At 45.8% G+C, this 26691-nt stretch overlaps 1 protein-coding gene across 2 annotated transcripts in view; it reads left to right on the plus strand.

Annotated features, from left to right (window-relative positions):
• ZFYVE26 (zinc finger FYVE-type containing 26) overlaps window positions 1-26691 on the plus strand; it is a 1501667-nt gene that overhangs the window by 713999 nt on the left and 760977 nt on the right. For both annotated transcript variants that reach the window (XM_069638726.1, XM_069638727.1), the window contains exon 23: window positions 17377-17499. In XM_069638726.1, coding sequence (XP_069494827.1) covers window positions 17377-17499 — 123 coding nt within the window. The remainder of the gene's footprint in view (window positions 1-17376; window positions 17500-26691) is intronic.

The following is a 26691-nucleotide window of genomic DNA, read 5'->3' on the forward strand; positions in this document are numbered from 1 at the left end:
CCTTCCGCTTGGTGCAGCTCACCTGCTCTCACAGCAGGGGGGCACAGTCATCCACCCGCCCCCCAGAAACTAGTCCTCACGGCGTGGTTCCTAAATAGGTCACACTAAGGCATCTACATCTGTCTCAGGCTAACCTAGACATTATACAGGGTGCCTGGAGCAATGCTACCAGGAGTCAGTACAAGAGCAAGCAGACTAGGTTTTGCCACTGGGATTCATCAAAGGAGGTTGATCCATTGACCTACACTCTGGACGATGTCCTATCCTTCCCTGCACACCTCGCACACTCGGAAGTACAGGTGGACACATGTCGCACATATTTGGCAGTAATCTGAGCCTGCCGGAACTAGGAGGAAGGGGTATTTTCTTCCTCTCATCCGGTGATTAAAAGACATCTGGCAGGCCTCACCAGGCTTTACCCGCCCATCAAGAAACCACACCCTGTGTGGGACCTTAATCTGGTATTGGGCACCTGGAGCATACACCATTCGAGCCCATGGCATCCGCAGACATCAAGCCAGGCACTTTTAAGACAGCCCTACTGGTGGGACTAACGTCTGCACGCACGGTCAGCGAAATACAAGCACAAGTGTCTTCATGGCCTTATACTACTTTTCACAGAGACAAGGGGCTGCTCAGAACGCACCCTGCATTCTTACCAAAAGTGGTAGCCTCCTTTCACCTAAATGAGGAGATAGTGTTACCCACTTTCTTCACGGACCCTACAGACGATGCTCAGAGGGTTCTGCACTGTCTAAACGTCAGGCTCGCTCTAAAATTGGACAGGACTAAAAGTTTCCGCAAATCGGAGGCTCTCTGTGTCACCTTCGGTGGATCAAGGCCAGGCTATCAAGCTTCCAAAGCCTCCACAGCAAGATGGATGGTAGCGGCCATCAAGGAGGCATATGAGGGGCAGCACAGACTGCTTCCGGCAAATATGCATGCCCACGCTATCAGAGCCAAAGCCACAGCTGTGGCTTTTCAGAGGAATGTTCTGTGGCAGGTCATCATCAGTGCCGCTACATAGGCTACGCCTTCGGCCTTCTGCAAGCACTACTGTTTGGATGCCAGCTCCAGATCGGATGCATCATTTGGGCAGGCAGTATTAAGGAACTTGTTTTCTTAGGAGGATCACCTCTCCACCCTAGGGCTGCATTCAGTTGTAATCACCCATGCGGTATGGAGGAAAGGGGACGGGACATAGGCGTAATTATAAGTTACTCACTGTAGTGACTAATGTACTCTTAGTCCCCTTTCCTCCATACTCCTCACCATCCTCCCCCCTAATAAAACTGGTGTCATTAGGCAATGGTAATATTGTTGACGCGTCAAAGGGGACTGGGAAGTGGCGCCGGTGGGCGGCGTCAGGGGAGCGCATGCTCCCAGGGCCGCACCCCTGCGCTCCTCTAAATTTAAAGGGTAAGAAGATTTTTTCTGCTGAAAAAGGTTCTGTCTCCTGTCCCTAGCGAGGGACGCCCATACAGTATGGAGGAAAGGGGACTATGCACTAGGAGTACGTTAGCCACTACGGTAAGTAATTTAGAATCTTTCCTTCCTAAAGACTTTATCTTATGTGGTTTTGCTAACTAAATACAATAACTATATATCTATGAAGTAGCGTGAGTGCGCAGTTATACTGAAAATACGGTAGAACTGCCATTAGTGTCAAACTCTGTAACAAAATGTAAGCACGAGCAACTACCACTGAAGTAATCACCTTAGAAAGTATTAAGAATTTCTATGTGTGTTGGTTAGTGAAATAAGTATGTATCTACCTTCCTTGTGTAAATAAAAATAAATGTATATGTTTAATATAACATTTACTGTGTAAGAGTTTATTTGGACTATTGTCTTTACTGGGCTCAGTGTACTTACCTACATCTCAAATCTTCCTCCTATGATGAGCCTGGCTGCTCTGACATTCTACCATGATTTCTTGGGTCCTACAGACTAATGGGGACCTGTACACATGGGGATAGTTTTATGAAGTCTTACCCAAAGTGAACTTTTGAAAAACTCCCTTAACAGGATCCATTGCTTTTCTGCTGTTACTTTTCTGCCTACAATCTGTTGTTCCACAGCTAAACTGCTTGTTAAGGACTTACTGTACCACCTTCTGTTGAGGATGCTACAACAACTAACCCTAGGGGGAAAAGCTAAAACACCTTCCGAGAAAGGGAAGCCAAACCCCTCTTATACGTGGGTAGTTCGAGAAACCAAAATGTCTCTCAATTGCTAGTCCCCTGGAATCTCTCTCTCAGGTGACCAGGGCACAGCCATCGCCTTTGGATCCAGACCCTGGGGGTGGACCAGTGCGGAGGATCACCTGGGTAAGGGGTCTTTGGGGAGTGGGTGTGAGGCAACCGATGGTGAGAGGCAGTATTCCCCCCTTTCCAGTGCCCATACGCCATCCTATTTTATAGGATTCTCCAACGTCCCAACCCCCTTTTCTGTACAAACACTGGGCCGAGGAAAAGGGCGACTGGGAGTAAAAAGGCTAGCACCTACATATCTCATTGGGCATGTCCCATTAATCAGGCCAGGCAAAGTCAGGCACTTGAACTTAATCACATACATCTGATACCCATAACTCCCCATATACAGATAAAAGGTGGAACATAGAGACACACTCTGAGCAAGGTAAAACATGAGAAGGAGCAGATCTTCCGGGGCGAAGGCGAACCCACTGAAGCAGAACGACCGATTGAGGGATTAGACCGAAGGGTAGAAAAACCGTGAAGATCCCTGCAGGAGGTTGTTGCCTCCAGGAAATCGTGAGGGATACGCAGAGAAAGACAAATCCCAGACAAGAAGAAACATGCATTGTGTTTCAAGGACGCCAGCGACCCTCCCGGGTGAACCACAGAGTTGGGGAGGCGAGGCCAAGTCTGTGGTATCAACCTTGACTTGTGAATCAAAGCCGCGGAGACAAGAAAGTAATGCACACAACCAGTGAGTTTGTAAAAGACATGAACGGCTGGTTTGTGTCAAAGAAAGATTGAAGCTGCAACAGTGTATCTCACAATTGAAGGTTGCACGCACACTGATGAAAGCAAACCAGTAGTGAATCAAGAATCATGAAGCCAGTGATGCAGATTAGCGGAGTGGTCTGGCGAAACGAAGTAGCCACTCAAAAATTCAGTGAAAGGTTTGATGTCTTGTTATAAAGTGGGAAAGTGAATGAACTCTGAAATGTGCAATGGTCAAGATTAACCCCGACGAAAGGGGAAGTTAGAAGGCGATTGCTTAAAGAGGAAGATTTCTTTGAACTTTTCTGAGTGTGGTATGGAACTACCAATACCAAGAGACACTGGGGCAAATGACATAAGGGAGAGCTGAAGGGAAAGTCGAAGTGGTCCTGCAGAGCTTTATTCTAAAAGCCTTGCACATTCGAAAGTCTTCGACATCAGTGAAAGGTCTGAGGCAGAGTGAGGAGTCCGGAAACATGAAATAACTTGGGGGAAGGGAACCCATGACGAATGCGAATAAAGCTTGGGGAAGGGAACCCCTGCAAGTGCTGTGATTATGAGGTCCGTGCCCGGCTGAGGGAGATCTACGTTGATTCAGGTACTTTTTGGTTAAAAGGTCTGAGCCCGACAGAGGGAGACCTACGTGAACCTTTGTTGAACTGCAGAAGAACTTTCGGAAAGCTGGAATTAAGAGACTTTAACGTGGAAGGCCAAGCTGGCCTCGGCCCATGTTTTGAACTGCTTTTGTTTTGATAACCTGAGCCAGTGCCAGTGTGTGTCATCCTGTTTACGATCCTGTTTACGAGGGCCACCTTACTCTGTGTTGTCCAACATGTGGAGGAGAGCTGACTCAGCCACCTTGATCCTTTATGATAGAACACTGACTTTCCTTTGCATAGGCGTGCACCTTTACACACTTTTTGTACAATAAATAGGGTAGGCATTAGGTTTTGTTAGTATAGGCCATGTTTATTTTACATAGACTGACTAGGACTGTGTTTTCTTTATTATTTGATGGTAGAGACCACTCCCGTATTAGCTATAGGGCATCGTAGGAGTTTTTCCAAACCCCAAGAATCTAATAAAGGTTTTGAAACTTTTAACATTAGTGTTACTGTCATACTTGTGATACCATGTTTTGCTTACAGTAGCGTGTGTGAGAAACCTGAGGGGATTTCTCACTCCTACTCCCCTGGGATCCTCTGCGCAGGTGTCCAGGGAAAGGCCATCGCTAGTGCATCCTGACCCTGGGGGCGGAGAAGCGAGGGAGGATTACCTGGGTGGACGGTCCTTGAGAATTGGGCGTGGGGTGCTCTCAGGCGAGACATGGTATCCCCATGTTCCCTATTGACAACCCCCCAACCTTCATGGGCTAGTATAAGCCTGTTGCCCTCAACCTTCCACATGTAACACTTGGCAGTACTGGGACGAAGAAGAGACCACTAAGAGCAGTGAAGATTACACCTTTTCACCACTTTGGTACTGGGACGAGGAAGATGCCTTCTAAGAGTTGAGGGTCAGGCATGTCTTTTTGATTGTGGCAAGGCAGGGCTAATTGGATATCCACACTACAGCCTGTCAAGGGGCTGCAGGTGTAAAAATGTCAATCAGCCAGACAGAGAAAGAGAGGCGGAGCGCGACACAGGGAGCAACGTCTGCGGATGCAACCATGGTGGTACTGGAGCCGCTCGAGCCTGAATGCCGGCAACGAACCGAGTGGACTTGGTAGACCCGATGTAGATGGGCCATGTGATTTCCCCAAGCCTGGTAGCCTTCCTACCCCAGAGCGAGCAGTAGGAGCTCCTGTGGAGCCAGAGCAGAGAGGACGCTGCCTGCGTGCCGACAGATGCACTGAAGCTGCTGGTGTGTGGAGAGAGGCACAAGGCCGGCGAGCTGGGCCCGCGCCTGTAAAGCACAGAAGTAGTGTTGGGAGGGCAGAGGCGCTACAGGCGCTCTAACAGGACCGCAAGGGAACACTGGTCTGTAATATGGAAACAACTAAGTGTTTAATGAATACTGAACTAAATGGAAACTTAACTTTGAACAATAACTGCTCATTGAGTGCCAAACTAAAGAGAAACTAACATTGAAAGCAAAAGGTGTGTATTAAATATCAAACTGCATAGAACTTTCAATTTGAACAATAAAAGTACACATTGAACACTGAACCGAATTGAGCACGTTGCGCAACAATTTAATTCGAACATCAAAGTCAAGAGTATTAAAAGCAGAAAAGAGTCAAATAGTGAACAGTTATGAGTGAAAACAGTGCAGCAAGGCCACAGCTTGACAGGAGGTGGGTGACACATAATGACAGGGCCAGAAGGCTAAAAAGGAGAAGCCAGAGAAGTGCAAGAATACCCACAAAGCCAAGAGGCCACTAAGAGAATCCAAGTGAAGGTGACTTGGTACACAGACACAAGTGCCAAAGAACGTGTGTGTGTGTGTCTCTGTCTCTGTCTCTCTCTCTGTCTGTCTGTTTGTGGGCACTGTTTGTGCGACTTGTAATGGGTGGACTGTGCAGTGTAATAACTGTGCCTAGACCAGAGAGCCCTGCATGTTGAAATAGAAGGACACAGAGCAAAAGCCTAAGGAAACCACTGCATACGAACTGGCGAAGTGGGTCAGAAAGAAGGTCAGGTTGACCTGGTGTTTTGTTAAGACACTTTTCTTTGGAAAAACACGTATAAATGGCAGAGTTGAAGTCTTGGGGAAGGGAATCCTAAGGCTTAAAGGAACAAACAGAGTCTCAAGACCCCTTTTGCTTTTGGATTGTGTTACTTAAAACCTGGGGAAGGGAACCTCAGTGGTGGTTTCTGAACTACCTCGCCTTGAACTGGGCAAAGGTAAACTTTGAGACGTTTTCATGGAACTTTCCTATGCTTGGGCAAGGCATAAAATAAGCAGTGTTGCATAGCAATCTGCTATGCAATTCCAGAGGTTTGCGACACTTGTGCAGCAAAGTTAGCTATTTAAGTTGCCATGTCCAATGAAAATGAGATAAGTTGCACAGCTCGCTCTGCATTCCTCTCTTGCCCTCTGTGCTCTCTTCACCCTCTTTTCACTTCAAATGCGAATAGAAAGAAAGTGCCACAGTAATCATCTCTATTCTTAAGTGTCTCTTACACTATGGAACCTGCCGCCAGTAAAAGGCCATTTCAAGTGTGGTAATTGCACACTGACGACAAACCTCAAGACAATCGATTTGAAATGAAACCTGTTTACCCTAAATTCATTCACCAATTCCAAAACCAAATGGTCCGTTTACATCATCAAATGCCCTTGCGACCTCATTTACGTAGGTAAATCCAAGAGAGAAATCAGACAACGCATCTGTGAACATCGGTCATGTGTACGCAATCAAGTAGAAGACAAACCCCTAGTGGCACATTTCAAAGCCATGAAGCATACCCACAACGATATCTTCTGGACAATACTGCAAACAGTGGGCAACCCCTTCCGTGGTGGCAATAGAGACCTTGCCCTTCGCAAACTTGAGCAAAAATGGATTTACCGCCTTGATTCTGTCAGACAAGGCCTGAACATTTCCATTGAATGGAACCTCTTCTTCAACAAATAGATCAGGGTTTCCCACATCAATGTGATAGGCTAAGCCGAATGCATAATGTTGTAATACTATTTTCCTACTATACCACACCACTAAGCACAATGGTCACCCATCCTCCAAGACCGGGCCACGTATGCATCAATGCATGCCAACATTATGTTCCTATAGTTCCTTTTGTGTTTTCGTATTTTTCTTGTAACCACAAAGTATGCACTGATTGTTTCTAAAAATGTAATCGGTACTTTACCCATGGACCATCTAACATTGCAACCGCACCAATCATGTGTATTGTTATATTGATGACTCTCTCTTACCCCACGTATGCATTTCATGCTCGGATGCTCTACAACAAAGACATTGCAGCCGCACCAATCATGTTTTTTCATTATACGATTATATTGATGACTCTCTCTTACTTCGCATGTACTTTTCATGTTTTGGATGCTTTACAACAAAGACATCACAGAGTCTATTTTGAAATACCAGAATTGTTTATCCTTGTTACTATGACTAACACGCTTACAAAAAGGTCTCCCGGTGAGATTATGTTTTTGTTAATTATTATGACAAAATACTAGCTCGTGTTTGGTTCAAACAGTGTACAGCCCTGGCATTACGACCAGCTCACATACAAAATGTTCCATATATTATTATGCTTTTGTTTTCTACAACCAGTATTTATTGTGACAAAATACCAGTTCATGCACTATTGACGTTGGTTTGCCTGAAGACTGACGCCCCAGAGCTATGCATGCACACCAGCACTCAGACACTGCCCTTTTGCACATGCGCGATTGCGGCGCCCTGCCTTAGCCTAGTTCTGGTTAAATAACTGACCTCCAAGGCACTCATGCGCACAACAGCCTGCATTGACACAGCTCCTTCTCAGTTCAGCACAGGTAAGACTCAGTCCGCTCACTTTCTTGATTTACTGCCGTTTTTATCAGCGCTAAATCATCACGCGTCTGGGCTCTCACACCCTTTTTTCCCTGTTTGATGAAATCCAATCTAACACATTGTGACCTAGTCACCTTCCTTTGGCCGCCATTAAAACTTACAGGGCATTTATAGTAACACCCCTCCTGAACTCCTGCACCAATCGCACAGTCATGGTTAAGTTTCTTGCATTTTGACGCTTCTCCATTTTTAACACTTTGTGACCCAGTCACGTCTCTTTGGCCGCTTTTGACTCATGTTAACAAACCCTCCTGCATCAATCGCATAGGCACGGTTATCTGCCATATTTATGCATTCAAAACTCACGAAGGTCATTCACTTTGATGGACCTTACTCGAAAACGAATCACCAACCCACGCAGGACAAGAGCTTACCTGTACCTCAACCTTTTCTTGCACTAAGCGCTTCCCACCGCCATGTACCAAATTGTCATTTTTTGACCCCCTTCCAATTAGATTCGGGCATCTGACTTCTGCAGACTGCCCCCCCAGCCGTAATAATCAACAGCTGGGAAAACAAGACCACTGCCATGGCGTCAACTTACTTGCACATGGTGGGTCGACTCCTTGCAGCTCTACTTTCATTATCTGGCAATCCTTGCATCACTGTATCTAAATGCGTTCTCCATTCTTAAACTATAGGATGACGCCCATCTTACTTAACCAAGTCCGACCACGACTTTATGTCCTGAAGACAGTTCGGTACAACTTTGCAGCGCTGCTCCATTTCATCCAGCCACTGCCCTTTGCCATCAACCTACCGAACCAGAAACACCAATTAATGTGTCGACAATGTTAATGTATTGTGAATGTAAACAATACATGGAATAGTTTGTCACTATTTATTACTAACCCACCGATATGCCGACTATAAATGTACTTCAGTATGCATATATTATGTGCCACAACAGATAAAGAATTCTGTAAATATGTCTTCTTGTTAAAATAAACCTTCCTGTTTTGTGTACCTTACGGTGATCTCTTTTTCGAGCTAGTAATTTCCTAGCTCTCCTCCAAGGATTATTGTGACCCCCTGTCAGGCCTTTGGCCTGGGTAGCCGTTGACTCTACTCCCCTTTATCTCTGTGCATGGGAGTCATACATGCGTATGATTAAGGCCAACTATAATAACCCTACGATGAGAATCTCGATTAACGGCTCCCTGTCACAAAGCGTCGTCCAGACGAGAGGAACAAAACAGGGATGCCCACTGTCCCCCCTCCTATACGCCCTATTTCTTGAACCCCTTCTAGCGAGGATATGTCTACTGCACCAGATTAAGCGAATTTGGATGGGGGACTGCAACATAAAACTATGGCTTTCGCCGACGGCATGCTGCTAGCCCTAACAGAACAAGTCCAATCCGTACCAGAGCTTATACATGAACTGGAGGCTTTCAGAACCATCTCAGGCTTCAAAATAAACAGAAACAAGTCGGAGATACTAAACCTGACAGCCGACCCATCGGAGATGATTGGCCCATGCGCACGGGATTAAAGTGCCACAGAATAGCATAACCTACCTTGGAATCAAGTTAACCTCCTCTATAACACAACTCTACGCAGCAAACTTCCCGGACCTACTCACCCAGCTGCAAAATCTGCTGGCAAGATGTAATCCCCTCTCCACCTCCTGGTGGCGTAGGATTACGGCAGTCAAAATGACAATTCTCCCAAAGGTCCTTTATTACTTCCAGGCCCTTCTGATGGGGCGCCCCAAGTCCTCCTTCAGGTCCCTAAACAGGATGACATCGGCCTACGTGTGGCAGCATAAAAAAACAACAGTAGCAATGACGACGCTAACGCTGTCCAGTTAAAGCATCGACTGTCAAAGGGTCGAATGGTCAAAGGATCGACACAAAAGTACCGAAAAAAAAAAGGATCGTTTTTTTTTTTTTTATTTTATAGATTTGTTTGGCTTTCGTATAGGTAAAGAAAGTTTTTTTACCAAAAAAACGGGTTGGGGGAAACCCAATGCATACACCACATGGAAATGCCCAAGAACTAGGTGTAACTAGGGCAGAGAGTTATCAATATGCACAATTAACCCACTGGCTTTCTTCCCCGGGTCAATAGGGAGGCAGGAACGAGGGAGCTCACAAGATTTGAAAGCCACTTGACAACAGATTCAGGTACCCGTAGATTAATATCAAATCTATATACACACCTGAACGTGCAAGGTGAGGAAGTCCAGTGGAAATACATGAAGAAGTGGGAAAAGACATTAGGGGAAGCAATGCCACTAACCCACTGGAGGGAGGTATGGCGAAATATTCCCAAACTGACTAGATCAATTCACCTGAGGGAAATGTGGGAAAAGGTCATACTGCAGTGGTACTTGACACCAGAAAGAATACATGCAATATTCCCCAACACTGATGGTCTCTGTTGGCGGAGCTGTCAACAGCGAGGAGACTGGAAGCACATATGGAGGACATGTCCAGCCATTGCAAACTTCTGGAACGATGTCAAGGCCCAAGCGGGAAAAATGGTCCACGGGGTGGAGTCCCTAGAGGAAAGGGTATGGCTGGCGGGACTTTGGAACCCAAAACAAAAGATATTCACTAGGCGCCAGCAGAAAGGGATTATGGTCCTTGTGATAGCCGCCTGGCTAACTATAGCTCAGTGCTGGAAACAGCAGGCGCCTCCAACTCAACTTCAAATGCTCAGGAAAGTTTGGCATTTCGTCACAATGGACTGGATGACCCACAAAATACAGGGTGTCCCTGAAGACTTCGAAACGCATTGAGGCCCCATAATACAATACTTGCAGAGCGACTCCATGCTGCTGTGGTGCCCACACAGAATCTGTATCCTGAACATTTTTTGAATCTTAACACTGTACCGAGTGTCCGTGACCACGTGACCTGCTGATGCCGTCCACCGTTCCAAAGGATTAAGAGGGAGGGAGGGAAGGAGTCAGGGAAGGAGTCAGGGAAGGAGTCAGGGAAGGAGTATGGGAAGGAGGGTGGGAAGAAGGGTGGGAAAGAGGGAGAGAGGGAGGGAGGGAGGGAGGGAGGGAGGGAGGGAGGGAGGGAGGGAGGGAGGGAAGGAGGGAGGTGGGTGGGTGTCGGGAGGTTTTGTTCAAAGTTGAAGAATGATTCATATGTTAAAAGCAATAAAAAGATCTTTAAAAAATATATTTTTGTTTGAACTTTAAGTCTGTTGTCTGTGTTGTGCTTCGCAATGCCTTCACACGTGGTCATGGTGACAAGGCTTAACTCTCAACTCTCAGGTATAGGGAAGTAGGTCGGCACAGAGGTACAATTAGTCCACACACATAAATCCAGAAAATACACCACACTTATATGCTGAAAATATATTCTTTAATTAAGTCACACATATAATGCTATCAGTTGAAATATATACTTTAACATTAATACACAGTCATATAATAGTACCCGAAAGTCTCTGTATTATTGGTAGTGGTACTTTAACAGACGGCTCTTACCTGTGTCTGCTTCTGCTCACCTCTCAACTTATCAGGAGAACCGCTGTGTCTGCCGAGGTCAGTGGGGAATGCCCTGCTCCTGACCCTCCGTACCTCAAAGGGCCACAACCAGCCACTTCCTGCTACTTGTCCGCACGACTCGCCATGCTGTTTGGCAGTTTTTAAGCTTACTGCAGCACTGCTGTATGAATAGGCTCCGCCTCCACAATTCTAACTGTGGAAAGACTGCAGGTACTCAGCCCATATTCCTCACCACTAAGAACCACCTCTTGCCACTTGTCCGCCTGGCGCTCTGCACTGTTTGGCAATTTTTAAGCTTACTGCCGCAAAGCTGTGTGAATAGCCTCTGCCTCCCGTATTCCTCACCACAAAGAACCACTTCTTGCCACTTGTCCCTAAGCAGCAGTTCAAACAAATGGCAGCAAATGATCCCAGGACGGGCACAACGGCTGTGGTACCTTCAGATGGCCAAGACCGATTGCAGAAATGCCTTTGCAGCTACTCTCTAGATGCCTGCAGCAACCCACACCCAAGCAGAAAATCCTGGCGGTAAGCGGCATTAGAATGACCCAGAAACAGTCCCAGCAAGAAGGGCTCAACCCCGCGGATGTGGGGAGTCATCTGGAGTCTCAAAGAAATCTGGACTGCATTTCTGGTAGTAAAAATCCCAGACGGATAATGTCAAGCCACTGCACCTCGCAAGCATTGCTAAGAGAGGGCTTTAAAAACAGCCAAACCAGCAGGAATCCTTTTCCAGCACAACAGCAGGCTTGCCACATTCAAGTTCTGTGGACAAAGCAGCAAGAGTGAGAGTTTGGGGGAAGGCCCTTTGCCCGGGGCTTGGCCTCAGGCCAGACAGCCAGTCACAAAAAGGGGCTGGGGTCAGATGATCAACCATGTTGCTTGGTTACTGGAACTGCCACTCATCCAATGCCATCACTACAAAAAGGGAAAGGGCTAGTCCACTGTCCCAAACTAGTCTAAACCAGTTAGGACGAATATGGATACTGCCACAATGGGCTCACAAAGAGCCCACGTGGTCAGAACGGCCATTTCGTGGTCACCTAGAAAAAGGGAAGCCCTTGAAAATAAAATGGTTGGGAGTAGGATTTAAAACCCCCACTGGTACCCCAATGGCTACAGAAAAGGTGCATTGGGCTACCAATGCAGTAAAATGGTGCACCCTTGGTGAAGGCAAAATTAGAGCAGAGGCACCACCGACCTATTCTCCTAAACCAAAATATAATGACTCAATCATTCTAGGGTAGAAAGGGGGTGCCTGAGAGGCACCCCTGGGACTGGTTACCTTAAGGGCGACCCAATACAATAGACCTTATAGCAGGTAAAAAGGGACATAATGCCAGGGAGACTTCAGGGGAAGTCACTCTGGCCACTAAAAAGATATTAAGATGCCAGAAAAGAAAAGGAGGAAAAGCAAAATGTTTATGGGGCCCAAAAAGTAGCCATAGAATCCCAAAAATAGGAATTCTGGCTTGACACTGCTTATACGGTTTTAGGAATAAAGTGTGGGTAATATGTAGTGAGATCAGCATGTGTGTGTGTACTTTTGCTTTAGTTAATAGTTACCTGTGATTGTACATATGTAGGGTGTGTTAAGGCCTAGTAAATACAGTATTTTCGTTCAATCTAATTTGATTTGAGTGTTGTGTGTCTCAGTGTAGAACATAAACAATAGGTAAAACCCTCAATGATTTGTTGTTGGGAGGGTCTTTGATGTAAAAGGATAGCAACAATACTATATACAGGAATCACAGACTAGCCCCTTTTCCAGGTTTCTTACAGCTTTAGACCGATATTAGCTTATGCTTGCTGACAATAACATTCACACAAAATCGATTAACCCCAGACCCTGGTGTTTTTTTACATACAAAACTTTCAATTTTTTTTATTCATTATATAAACGCCTCCTGTGTGGAGGGTGTTTTTTTTCTAAAAAAAAACATATATCACATAAAACATTACGTTATAAAGTGTATCCTCTCATTTCATCAATCACAGGTAAGTGTAATGTACCCTCCTTTCTATTGTACCAAAAGATTTTTTGTTAGCCAAAGAGCATTTGTATTTGTATTTATTTATTTGTAAAGCGCAGCCAAGCCCTGGGGCATCTGGGCGCTGGAACTTACATGTTATATAGGCATGAAAGTACAGACAAGTTATACAGGCATTAGTATACAGGGGAAAAACAGGAATAACTGAAGCTAACATGTTACATAGACATGGATGTGCAGATAATAATAGTACAATTTATATGGCATTAGTATACAATGAAATACAAGAATAACAAAAATGAGCAGTGTGATACAGAAAGGGAAGTTACACAGTCATATATATACAAACGATAGGATTATTAATATCCGTGAAGGCAGAGATTATACAATTTGAAAACATATGTATAGCTATGAACTAAAGGGGGCACCCTGAGTGTTGTGAAATATGTTTTATGAGGGGGGTAGGTTATAGTCTTATTCTAAGAACCAGGCTTTGACCTTGTTGCGGAAAATTATGGTCAATTAATTCACAAACGTCTAACATCAGAGAAACCATATGCAAATAGGAAAGAAACCACAATGTTTTTTACTAATCCCTCACCATCTTAAACAGTATATTTCTATATAATCAATCTACTGATATAGGTTCTTGTTGGAGACAGAACCTTGTACTGTCCTCTGTCATTCTTTTCTGCCTCTCTTAATCTCTGTGGGATTCTTAATGTCCACTATCCCTATACCTTTTTACCAAATGATGTAAAAATGATGTTGTGTCGATGCTCTGTGTTTCGGCCTACTAATCAGGGGATAACCGCATCCCGAATTAGGCTTCCCCAAAACGTTAGCATACAGCCTTCATCAGGACAAAAAGTTCATTATTCCTTCACTGATCTTCAATCTTCTAACCCAAATGTTGCTCAAATTTTCTTGTTCAGTAGGCTTACAGGGAAGGAATGTTCACTTATTGGCCACTTTCATGTTCAGCCTTCTCTTCCTCTGTCTTCTATGCGCCGTGCTGGCATATCTGGTGACGCTCTAACTCTACCACATGATTTTCCACGTGGAATAAGCTGTCTAGGTGATCTGCGGTTCCTATTCAGTGAGCCTCTATCATGGCTGGCAAGAGCACAGCAGCCGTGATAGGGGCCATCAAATAGGACGTGCAGATCACCTAGACGGCTTATAACCCATGGAAAATCATGTGCTAGCGCTAGAGTGTCATGAAAGTCCCCACACACTGGTAAGTATAAGGGCTGAGTAGCGCCCCCAAAATGAATGAGCTGAGCAAGGTAAATTAAATAAAAACACTTTCCTTCCCCCAAAGTCAGGTCAGGGGTTAAGGCATAAAAGAATTGCTATGGATTGCATTGATGACAATGGAAGAAAGTTGCAAATAGAAAAATCTTTAACAGTATTTTTATAGCCCAAAGGTGCAAGGGCGGTGGCAACCATCCAACTGAGGAGTCGTAGGAGCTCCCCTAGAAGACCTCAGACCCCAGGTTCCACCACGAGTAGCCCAGAGAAAAATTGCTGCAGCATACAACTCAATCCCACATAAAATGGTCACTTTTCAGGAAGGCACAGAAGACACACTGCAACCAGAGCCCAGGGACACTGGAGAACAGGATCAGTGACAGGCTTGTGGTCACAGGACCGGGACAGTGACCCAAGGTGGTGAATGCTGTGGAAACAGCCAAGGAAGCAAGGCATTAGTTCTGGGAAGGGAGTGGTTAGGCTTTTGGTCAGCGAGATCCAGAGAATAGAGCACTGTATACAGATGATCCACAAGGACAATCGGACTGCAGCTGGAACAGCAACAACAGTACATAAATGAGAGCTAGTACACAGATCAGAGGTGTTTTAGGATTGTACAAAAGATCAGCCAAGGCAGATGGGATGGTCCCACAAGGGAGAGCAACTACAGGAGGCAATTCAAGACCTGCCACGCCGGAGCAGAGATGAGGAGGAGCACCAGTCAAGCCACTTACAGTCCTCCTTAGGCGCAATGACTGCTATGAGGACGGGAAGTCTTTCATGAGAACATCTGGGGTTACAGGCATGGAGTTCCTGCATTCCATGCCAGAGGAAAGCAGAACAACTTCTTACAGGAAGTTTGTTCTAGCATAGAAAGGCCCCGCCAGCAAAGCAGGGTCAAGATCCTCAGGAGCAGCCAATCTTTTTAAGTCTTTCATGTAAGTTTTGCTTATCAAATCCAGAGAATGAAAATGTAATAATGGGCGCCCCTCTGCAAGAACGAACACAGCCCATTGACTTGTTCTTTGGGAAGGTATCCACTCGAGAGTCCGCAGCCACACTTTAGCTCACTGTACCTTTCACAGATGGGAAATATCTGTTTGCATATCAGCCTTTGTCCTGCCCACATGGCAGTCCAGCACCAAAATGCAATGGCAATTCCCTTCTGAACAAGAGTGCCAACAGCAACACCATACATGGGTTTCAGCCTTGTTGGGCATCATCAGTGAGGTGGAGCTGTGCCTCTCTCAGCAAAAGAGCTCAGCATGAGCTAATGAATGTTTGGGACTCCCAGGGGCCATCCACCCAAGAACAGGTCGATGAGCTGTGTTTGTGCCGGTAGAGAGACTCCCAGACTTCTTTCTGCATATTTTTGGCTTATTTGGGTTGTCACCCTAAGTTACAAGGGTAATCCAGACGTGGACCCCTTGCTCACTGTGCTCAGAGAGGCACAGTTCCACCTCACTGATAAGGCCCGACTAGGCCAAAACACGTGTCTGGGGTTGCTATTGGTAATCTTGTTCAGGGGAGATTTTCCTAGCTTTTCAGTGCTGGACTACCTTCAGGTGGGACAAAGACTGATATGCCTATGGATATTTCTCCTCTGTGAAAAATACGGTGAGCTAAAGCATGGCTGAGACTCTCCCGGGCCCATCAACCCAATAACAGGTCAATGGGCTGTGTTTGTGCCGGTAGAGAGACTCCCAGACCTTTTTATGCAAATCCAGAGAATGGCCTGCAGGCTCCTTAGAAAGGCATGCAGGGGCAGGTGTAACCCTGCCCACCAATCCACAAGTGTGCCCCTTTGAAATGTTTGGTGTTCACCTTATCAGGATTTGCCAGCCAAACACCATACACTCTGGCACACCAACACAGATGTGTAATGGGGTGTATGGAAAATGCGTACCTAATTTAAATTGAATGTCAAACAAGCTGAGAAGCCTTTATGGCCTCTGAATAGAGCCTACGGCGGCAGAATAGCCCTTTCAGCCATTCCTCATGGTCAATGGACATTTAAAATCCATTTGTTTCCAAATGACCACCCTATGTGGACTTTTACCTTCTAAAGGGGTACCAAGACTCCCTTTCCTGAAAGCCATTCGGGCATCTTTGGGCTGCGCACCAGAAAGAAGTTGCAACTGCTGGGAAATTTCCGTAGAAACCACTCTGACCAAAAATACAGTCTAAAAAAGAGTAAAAGCCAGCAAAAGATTTAGCAAATCACAGATGGCAAAAACAATCCCACAAATCGGTTTCTCCCCAAACACATTGGGAGAGCATTGCCATTAAAAGGGTCTTGCCAAGAAGTACAGAAGCAGGGCTTCATCACAATCCTCTTCTATTCAGCATCTTCTCACTTCCAGGATAATCTCTCACTGTCCTCTCCAACAGAGTTCCACTTGGACAGAATAAGGATGAAGACTCCTGGTTAAATGAGAACATTGGGAGCAATCATAAGGGTGCATCCTTTACATTTTGGTGGCCAAATAATCGGTGAGGACTGTTGCATTCAAACTATCACAGTCTTTGTCCCAGCCTTTCATGCAATAGTTGTTCTCCTCACTGGAATCATGAAACCCCCTGTTTACAGCAATATGTTGTCCTGGCTCTGCAGACCTCTCTGTTCCATTTCAGGTAGAGGCAATTTCTCTGTATGGCTACCTCCATGTCTTATTGATTCATAGGATCAAAATGTAGCTATTTTATTTTAACATACGGGTGCTCTGTAGATTATCACCTGGGATACAAAAGGCTTTGTCTCACTAGTATCACAAATGGGTAAGTGTCTGCTACCAATGAGTGCAGGCCAAACAACTAAACCATACACGGTTACTTGCACAGGGAACAGGGTGTTCTGCAGACACCCTAATTCTGGAAGAATTGCAGACTTTTGGGGTGCATATCAGAGATGAGATTCGGAAAAGACTGTACATTCAGACTCAATCATGAAATAGTGTGGCAAACCATTCAGGAAGGAGCAAAACCTTCAGGTAATATCAACACAGTTACAGTTTAGGACTTTAAACCTCTGAGGTAAAGGTTATCGTCATCCTATCTGATTTGACCTCAACATGAGTGTAAACAGTTTGAGCCATGGATTTATTACCAGAAGGTAAACCTAAAGAGAAAAGATCCATTAATTAACCACTTTTTTATTTCTTTCAACAGGATTATGGCTTATGTGAGGAGTGGTGTCATTTATACCCTGTTCCCTTTGAGTTATTGATCAGTTTCCACCGGGAACACCTTCTGTACCTATTGGAAAGTGGCGATTCCGAGCAGGCACTGCAGGTAATTGAAATCACTTTTCTCATTTATTTTTGTGATTTGTAATCCCAACCTATTCCTTATCACTCATGTTGCCTTCACAGATCGGTAATGCTCACTATACAAAAGGATAAGTGTGCTGGTGTTTCAGTATTCTTGAACAAAGCTAGCACCTTCTCACCAACTAGAAGCAGGTTCCAATCCAATCCTTGCCAGCTGTGAATATATGATAACACTCTCATGTCCCTTTTTCATCTCTGTAGGTATTCCTATGTGAGAGTTTTGTGAGAGTCTGTTGCGCTATGACTCTGTAATCATTGCACCTCATTTAAACCTATAATGAAGATTCCCCCTGCTAATAGCGCAGGGAGCTCTTGATTCTATTAAAGACAAGGAGGCAAGCATTAAGCTTTCATCTTCTTTATTCTCTACTCTCCAGCAGTTTCAACAAATATAACTTTGTAAACTTTCAATTTAATTTTTTTTTTTAAACCAACTTCAAATCCCATCAATCCTGTAGTCCCCTAGTCTCTGGCCATGTGCCCTAGTCCTTCCTGTTCCTCAGTCCTTCCTCTTCTTTGACTGCTAGAACTTGTCCTTTCTCTTTAACTGTGCACTCAACTGTTGAACTTGTGCTGAACTTCCTGCTTTGTACCAGTTCGGTCTCTCACATACGAGCTTTCGAAGCTGATCTAGGTGACTTGCTCTGATTCGGGCTTTCAGCTGTTCTTTTGCTCATCCCCTAAAGTCAGTAAGAAACAAAATGGTATACGTTAGGGCGGGAATACACACCCTATTCTGGAAGAAATAGCCATGTTAATTATCAGCAGTACTTCACAACATGTATTTCATCATTGCATTCATTGTGTATTCGGGATGGGAATTTAATGCTCGCCTCCTTGTCTTTAATAGAATCAAGAGCTCCCTGCGCTATTAGCAGGGGGAATCTTCATTCTATGTCAAGACGGAGGCGAGCATTAAGCTTGTTCAAAGCTTCTTACTACTACTCCTGCCATTGCATTAATAGGTCGGTAGTAAAACATTCTGAATGTCGTATCACAAGCCCAGTCTGCGGCTTTCATGATGTCTTGTAATGTTGCGCCTAGTCCTAGTGCTTTCGAGGCCATCGCTCCTCTGACTGAGTGTGCCCCAAATCTTGTCATGTCTACGCCTGCTAAACTCATAATGTTTCTGACCCACTGTGCTATGGTGGCTGTTGCTACTCCTCTGTGTGGCTTTCTGCGCGCAATTAATAATTGAGTCGTCCCTGCCGGTCTTAGTTCGGCTGTTTTATTTCCGTATTCCTTTATACATGCCGCTACGCACCATTTCGGGTGCAACTGCATGTACGGGTATGTGATGGTACTAGAATCCGTTTTAGTTCTTCTGGCTAAGCTGAACGTCACGCCTTCCGGCCCGTACGTTCTCCTATTCACTTCTAAGACTCTCACGTCGGCTACTCTCCTGCATGACACCAAGCATAGTAGCATGGCTAGTTTTTCGGACAGCTGTCCTAGGGACAGATACTTGTTGTCGGGCCAGTCCGCAAATAGTTTCAATACTATTGCTACGTCCCATAAAGATTCATATTTCGGCTGCGGTGGTTTCCTGAATCTAATTCCTCTTAGTAGCTGAATAACTGCTACGTTCTCTCCCACCGGTAATCCTTCCACGGGTAGGTGACCGGCTGATATCGCAGATCTGTATACCCCTATTGTTCTGTATGCTTTGCCGTCCTGGAGGAGTTCCGCTAGGAAATTCAAGATCTCAACAGAGGGGCAGAAACGGGATGAATATTTCTCCTTCTGCACCATGTCGACCACTTGTTCCAAGCTGCGTCGTAGCTCCTTCGAGTTGATGGAGCCCATGACTCTGCGATGAGACTTGCAGCTTGTGCCGAAATGCCCAGGAGATTCCAGCGTCTCCTGCTATCCTGCACGCCATCAATGGCAGTGTCCCCTTCACTCTCAGAGGGTGAGATGACCCAGCTGGGTCCGTGAGGAGGTGTTCTCCTTGGGGCAATATTCTCGGGTAATCTACCAATAGTTCCATGAGTGCTGGGAACCATACTTGGGATTTCCAGATCGGAGCTACCACTATCAGGTCCGCTGTCTCTCTGCGTACCTTTGCTAGTACTCGGTTCATCATTATGAATGGGGGAAAAGTGTAAAGCGTGTGCTCCCTCCAATCTTGTAGGAAAGCGTCCACTCCGGCTGCCGCTGGGTCCAATCTCCAACTGAAAAACCTCTCTTTCTGAGCGTTCAGCATGGACGCAAACAGATCTGTGTATATTGGGCCCCAGATCTTTTCCAGTTTCTGAAAAATCATCCGGTCCAGCATCCAGTCGCTGGAGTATGAGAGATGTCTGGAGTTCCAGTCCGCTACTACATTCAACGAACCTGGTAAGTATTCGGCTACCACCGAGATCCCTGTTTCTAGACAGGAATGTCAGAAATCCTTGGCTATTTCCGCCAGCAATTTGGACCTCGTCCCTCCTAAATGGTTGATGTATTTGACTGCCAAAATGTTGTCCATTTTTACCAGGATACAGGGGTTCACTTTCCCTTTCGTAAATGCCCTGATCGCAAAGGATCCGGCTAGTAACTCTAGACACTTTATGTGTAATTGGAGTTCCGATGCGCTCCATCTCCCTCCTGTCTGGAGATCCCCGCACCGGGCTCCCCAGCCTGCTCTGCTGGCATCTGATTCTATTATCAGGTCTGGGCGGTCGCCGAAGATGGCTCTACCGTTCCAGGCCTCCATGTTCGCTAACCACCATTCCAACTCTGTCCTGGACTCTTGATCTAAGAGTACCAGTTGGTGGTAGTGTAGGCCTTGTTGAAGATGCTGTATCTTCAGCCTCTGAAGGGCTCGGTAGTGTAATGGCCCTGGGAAGATTGCTTGTATTGATGCTGCTAGTAAGCCTACTACTCTCGCTATGGTGCGGAGTGATCTGCTTGTTTTGCTGAGACATGCTGTTATTTCTCTCTTTATGTCTCTGATCTTTTTGTTTGGGAGTTCCAGTGTCGCCGACCTGGTGTTTATAATAAACCCCAGCAATTCTATCCTCCTCGCCGGAGCCATCTCCGACTTCTCCCAGTTCACTAGGAAACCTAACGAAGTTAAGAGGTCTACTACCCAGTCGGTCTGGTAGACTAGAGTCTCTCTTCTGTCGACCATCAGTAGGATGTCGTCTAGATATATAATCATGTGAATTCCTTTCCCTCTGATCGCTGTGGTTACCGGTTTCATCACTTTCGTGAATGCCCATGGCACCGAGGAGAGCCCGAAAGGCATTGTTGCGAACTGCCATAATTGCCCGTCCCAGTCGAATGCTAGGAATGGACGGAAATCCCTCTGTACAGGGATCGTAAGATAGGCGTCTTTCAAGTCTATCCTCGCCAGCCAGTCGTTCTGTCTGAGCGCATCTCTGAGCTGGTGGATTCCTTCCATTTTGAAGTGGTTGTAGGCCACCCAGCTGTTCATGTGCCTTAGATTTATCACTGGTCTCACTTTGTCTTTTCGGTGAACCAGGAACATGTTGCTCACAAATCTTGGCGGCGCTATGCATGGCTCGATCGCCCGTTTCTCTGCTAGGCTTCGCAACTCCGAGTCTAGCAGCTCTTTCTCCGTCAGCGTCGTGACTACGGGGCGTGGCGCTTGTTCCAGAACGGGTGTTTCTGTGAATTCTATACACATGCCTTTTACTGTTTGAAGGACCCAAGCGTCGCTGGAAAGCGAGCGCCAGTTTTCCCAGAATATAGCTGTCCTCCCCCCCCCTACTGGTGGATATGTAAAGTTTCTCACCTGTGGGGAAGTTTTGTCCTCTTCCCTGACCTCTGCTTCCTCTTCCTCTAGGGAAGCGGCCTCTTGGGGGGAAAGAAGGTATCAGGCTGCCTGGATTCCCAGTATTGGTTTCTGTTGTACTGATGCCTTCTGGATGTTTGGTATCGACCGGTCGAGCGACCTCTGTAGCGACCGGACCCGCCAAAAACTGTCCCTGGGAAAATGTTCTTCATCGAAGCCTGTGCTTTCTCCAAGGAGGTGTAGGTCCCTACGAACCTCCCCATCTCCTTACCAAAAGTCTCTCCGAACAATAGGCCCTGCGCTGCCTCGCCAGCTTCGTATGTCGAAAGATCTCCTAGTTTCTGGTCGATTTTCAAGAGGAGGCCTCTCCTGCGCTCTGAAGAAATCACGCAGTTTGTGTTTCCTAGTATGCTTACGGCCCGTTGGGCCCAGTTGGCCAGCACTCCTGGGTCTACCTCTTCGCCTGTATCCCGGGCTCGTTTGGCTAGGTCGATTATTTTAGCTAGCGGACCTGCCAGGTCGAGGAGTTTTTCTTGGCAGCTTCTCCAGGAGCGGTCTATGCCGTTCCTCGGGTCTCTGTTCGATTTGGAGACGAACGACAACATTTTAGGGTCCAATTCTGGGGCTTCCGCGTCTTTGCCATTCGGCCCTCAGTCTTTGTCTGACCTCTTTTTTGAGAGCTTTCCTCAATCTCTGCGTCATGTATTTTGCCACTCTCGGCGATGGCACCCACTCCGAGGATCTGGGATTTCTGATTTCTTCCGGTTGGAACATGTCCGCCGTTTCGTCCTCTTCTAGGTGGTGGAGTTTTCATTGCCTTTTCTTAGGCGGAGGTTGGCTCCCCTCATCCCCTTCGTTATCTGCATCCGCTTGAGTGGATGTGGGGGATATCGGCGGTTCCTCGTCTGGGAAGCCTTCTGGGGGTTCCTCCTCTGTACAACCCATATTGTCATCCCCTGGGTAGGGGGTCTGGAGGCCCGGCACCTGGCAATCTTTCATGAACGCTTCCTTTAGTCTGAGGAACGCGTCCGAAGCCTCTGGGGCTCCTGTACTCGCCCCTGTCGGTTGGCCCGGGGGGGGTCAGAAGAGTCTTTGCTCTTCCGGGCCCTGTTACACCCCTTAGGGTCGTTAAACGTTGCCCTTGTGGACGCGCTTTTCGAATCCCTTTTAAATACTAAAACACTAACGCTCGCGCGCTCTACTATACATGTTTATTCTATTATTGTCCATGGTGTACAATTCCAATTACGTTAATGGCATAAAACACGTTTTGTCAAGCGAATATTACGGAGCTAAGATAAAGAGGTACTTATCTTGTGGAGAGCAGGAAAAGAAGAGGAAGGACAGAGGAACAGGAAGGACTAGGTCACATGGCCAGAGACTAGGGGACTACAGGATTGATGGGATTTGAAGTTTGTTTAAAAAAAAAAAAATTAAATTGAAAGTTTACAAAGTTATATTTGTTGAAACTGCTGGAGAGTAGAGAATAAAGAAGATGAAAGCTTAATGCTCGCCTCCGTCTTGACCTAGAATCCTGCTTCTTAAACTCTACTCCTTGACCATTGCGCTTTTAAACCCTGATTATTCCCTCTGACGTGTTTGTGATTGCACCTAAACTCCTAGATCACTGCAGTTCATTGCTTCCTCTGTTAAGCTTGATACTGCATCATTTACCGCCACTGATTGATGCAATTCCCCCCCTTGCCGCATTTCAACATCTGGATTGATAGTTTCATCTCAATGGCACTTTCCTTGCATCTTTATTTTGGGTACTACAATCCCTTATCATACTGAAACACTTAGCTGGCCTTGCGACTATTGCTTCACTCTATTGTTTTTCCCCTGACCTCTGGATACGTATTTCTCTGTGACCGTAGCTTTATGTATACTGCTATTTGATTGCTGCTTCATATACACTTCTCCACGGTTGCTGCCTCATATGTATTACTCCTTGATTTTCTGCTGACTCATGAGTACTGTTCCTAGACTGTTGCTTCATATATATGTCTCTATGATTCTTGCCTTATATATTTTTCTGCTTGATCAGTTGCTAGTTTATACAGTTCCCACCAGCTATCTGAGCGTCACATGCGTCCATTCCTGCTCATCGATTCTGCCAGAGCCTAGTTGGCTCTTGCTGAAGTAGCTAGTTTCTATGTTTTCTCAATTTTTCTGTTCAGTGGATTTACTCCGTCCTCTGTCTGTGCCGGACGCCATTTCTCATGGGGGAAAGAAGGGGCAGCCTGTATCCCATGCCTGTGTATGTTACTGGATAGTACAGCATGGCATTATAGCAGCATGGATAGTGCACGACTCTTGCCTTCAGCTATAGCTCCAGCTCTGCTCTGCACTTGCTCAGCAGCCCATCGACTTGGAAGTCTCGTAGCAGTGAAAGGCATGTAAGAATTCATCAGCAATGTTTGAAAGCAAGTTAAGAGCTGTGAATTAGAGGGATGGACAGGGGGCGGAAGTAGATTGGTGATCCCTGCTTTGAACTGCCAGATTACAATTGAAATGGCTGTTCATTAAGCAATAGAACCCTCACTGTAATGCCCATAGTTACAGGCCCAAGCGCAGCGAGGGCATTAACGCAGTCCCCGGGGCATTAGCTGAAGCAGTAATGCCACCCCCCAGCAAGGGGCTTATTGCTATTAATTCTCCGGCCAGCGAGAACGCAGTACTAATGGCATCCTTATTCAGTTGCAAGATACTCTGGCGTTTTGCAACCAAACAAAAAGAAGAAAGCCATTGAAAAGATAAAACCAGTATGACTGCGATCTAAAGGAGAGAAAGCACTACACGTAGTCCCTTCTCCCTTTCCAAGAGGACCAGTCGGAAGGAACCTGAGGGACGCAGCAGCGAGGGGAGCCTTGTTGGGCAGGTAAGGACCCGGCGAGGTCCAATCACAACGTTTGTAACTATCTGATGGACCATCGCCGGGTGCTAATGTGGAAAAGAGACCAAGTTAGTAGAATGGTCTGTATATAGGGGATTAAACACTACTAACAGGTGAACACATAAACCGCTGGAGCATTCTTTTGCATTTCAATCCTGTTAAGGCAGTTTTCATACCACCTTTTCTTGAGTGCACTCTAACCACTAACTTTTATGTGAGGCTAACAAACCCACATTTACTTGCTGATGTGGCTCTGAACTGGAGGTGAACTACCAGCAGTGGTTACTAGGTGGTGCTGTGGCATGTGCGACTTGGCTCAAATGGATTAATCTACTTTCACACCTGTCGGCAAAGGGAAGCCAACCTTCTCCTATGATATGTATGATATGATATGATATGTTATTTATAACGCGCTTAATATCCAGAGGTTTCTAAGCGTGGACCCAGGGATCGAACCTGTGTTGCTCTGTGTCATCTTGCTTCCAAGGCGATCACGTTGCAGCTGAGCTATCCTGCCAAGACAATCCTCCTATGGTAGGTAACATGGACAGAGCGAGAAGGTTTAATTCTCAGATAGGGGTAGTTGGTCAACACAAAGGTACAATTAGTCCACACATTTATCTATAGAAAATACGCCACACCGACATACTGAAAAATATTATATATTTATATAAAGTCACACATTGAAATCTATCAGGTCAAATACGTACTTAAGGCAGAATACACAGTATTAAAAAGACATCTAGCATATTATAAAAAAAAGTAATGGTGGTCAAGAACTCTCCTTATCCCACTGTCAATATGTGGGTCCACTACCACAGACAGAAACCCATCATAAATTAACAGGAGGAGAACAGGGGGAACAAAACAAACCAACAAGCAGGTAAAGCCACACAGGGACCTGCACAATCAAGTACAGTGTCCTAAAGACACAACCCACCCCTTTGACATGTGGATGGTCCTAGACCTGGTGGCCAGCACCTAACATATATAGGTATGGAATGGGAGAAAATTGAAGTAAGCATTTTAGGCAACAGGAAAAATATTCTGAAAACCCTATGGCCTACTGCAAAACTCATAACCTTTTACCATTTAGGTCATGATATTAAAAATCAAAATTCACATATGACAATCCTAGTGATGGAGGATAGGAAACATTTACAAACCATAGCCAAATGCTTCCAAGAATTAAGAATACATTTTATCAACAGTTTACATCATAAACAATACACATCAGGGAACATATTTGCAGTCACCAATAATTAGTTGCAGTCTTGTACATTTACCAGGAAAGAAATGCAGAGCATGACTTAAAAATCCATTGCAAGTATGTGGTAAGTACTACAATTCTTATTCTTGGCCCATAGCTCACTGAATCCCTTGTGGGCACAGGAAAAAAATGTCCAGGGACAGTTAGGTATCGCTATAGTCAATGGATTGAGTGTGTTGCAATGGCAGGGAGGATTTAACGAGAAATCCCTCTGTCCATCAAAAATATGCCAGTGATCCAAAGTATGGGGTGTGAATGCAAAAAGTTCAGGTGCCCTAATCATTGGCCCTAGAATCACCCAAAATAGAAATTCTGTTTTAACAGTGACCCAGCAAAATGTCATGGTCTATGCCACCCTTGATTGGTTTGGGCTCCCTCTCTATGCTCGGTAGCTATGGCATATCTGGTGGAAATATTTATGCCTATCCATTAAAATAATTCACCAGCCGCCACTGGCCCTGGGACTGTGGGAGCAGGATGGGTGGGAACCATGGGATAGTGGTGGGAGCATGGTGGGGAGAGCCTAGGGTCTGTGGTGGGATGGGGAGAGCCCAGGGACTGGGTTGGAGTGGGAGGAAGGAGCCCAGACACTGTGATGGGAGCAGGTAGGGGAGCCCAGGGACTATACTGGGAGTAGGGTGCAGTGACGCCCTGCAATAGTTCATAATCATTAGGACTTAGTGTCCATTTGGCATTTTTGGGGGGCACGGTCTGGCCACATTTTGCTCGGGGGGGCCCTAAAAGGTTTGAACACCACTGGTCTATGGCATTGAATGGAAAGGTCTAGGAGAATGAGGGGGCCTATTCCCCCAGTAGCCACCCAGGCATTTTAGATTGTTCACTGTTGCCTCTATTAACAGCTTCTAGATTTCGCCCAGGCCGGAAACCTGCCTTTGCCTTATCTTACTGATTCTGAAAATGTCTGTTACTGGAATGTTACCACAGCCTCCAACAGTTGACCAGGGTATGGGAGTTTTGTAATGGGGCAATAGTTTGCTGGATCAGTAGCATCTAGTTGGTTTTTGTGAGCAGAGGAGTTAGTACTGCTACCTTGAAAAGGTCGGGAAGTTTCCATGAAGTCAATGAGCAATTGTTAATTAACCTTAGGTTTACTCATTTACATGATCAGAGTTCCTTGAAGAGCCTAGCTAGAGGAGGAACATATGGGTAAACCCATTGGTCAGCAATAACACATGTTTTAACAGAGAAGTATGCCCCTTTTTAAAAAAGAGACAAACAACAG

The sequence above is a fragment of the Ambystoma mexicanum genome, chromosome 14 (genome assembly GCF_040938575.1).
Source record: "Ambystoma mexicanum isolate Mex_15411 chromosome 14, UKY_AmexF1_1, whole genome shotgun sequence".
In the NCBI taxonomy this organism is placed as follows: domain Eukaryota; kingdom Metazoa; phylum Chordata; class Amphibia; order Caudata; family Ambystomatidae; genus Ambystoma; species Ambystoma mexicanum.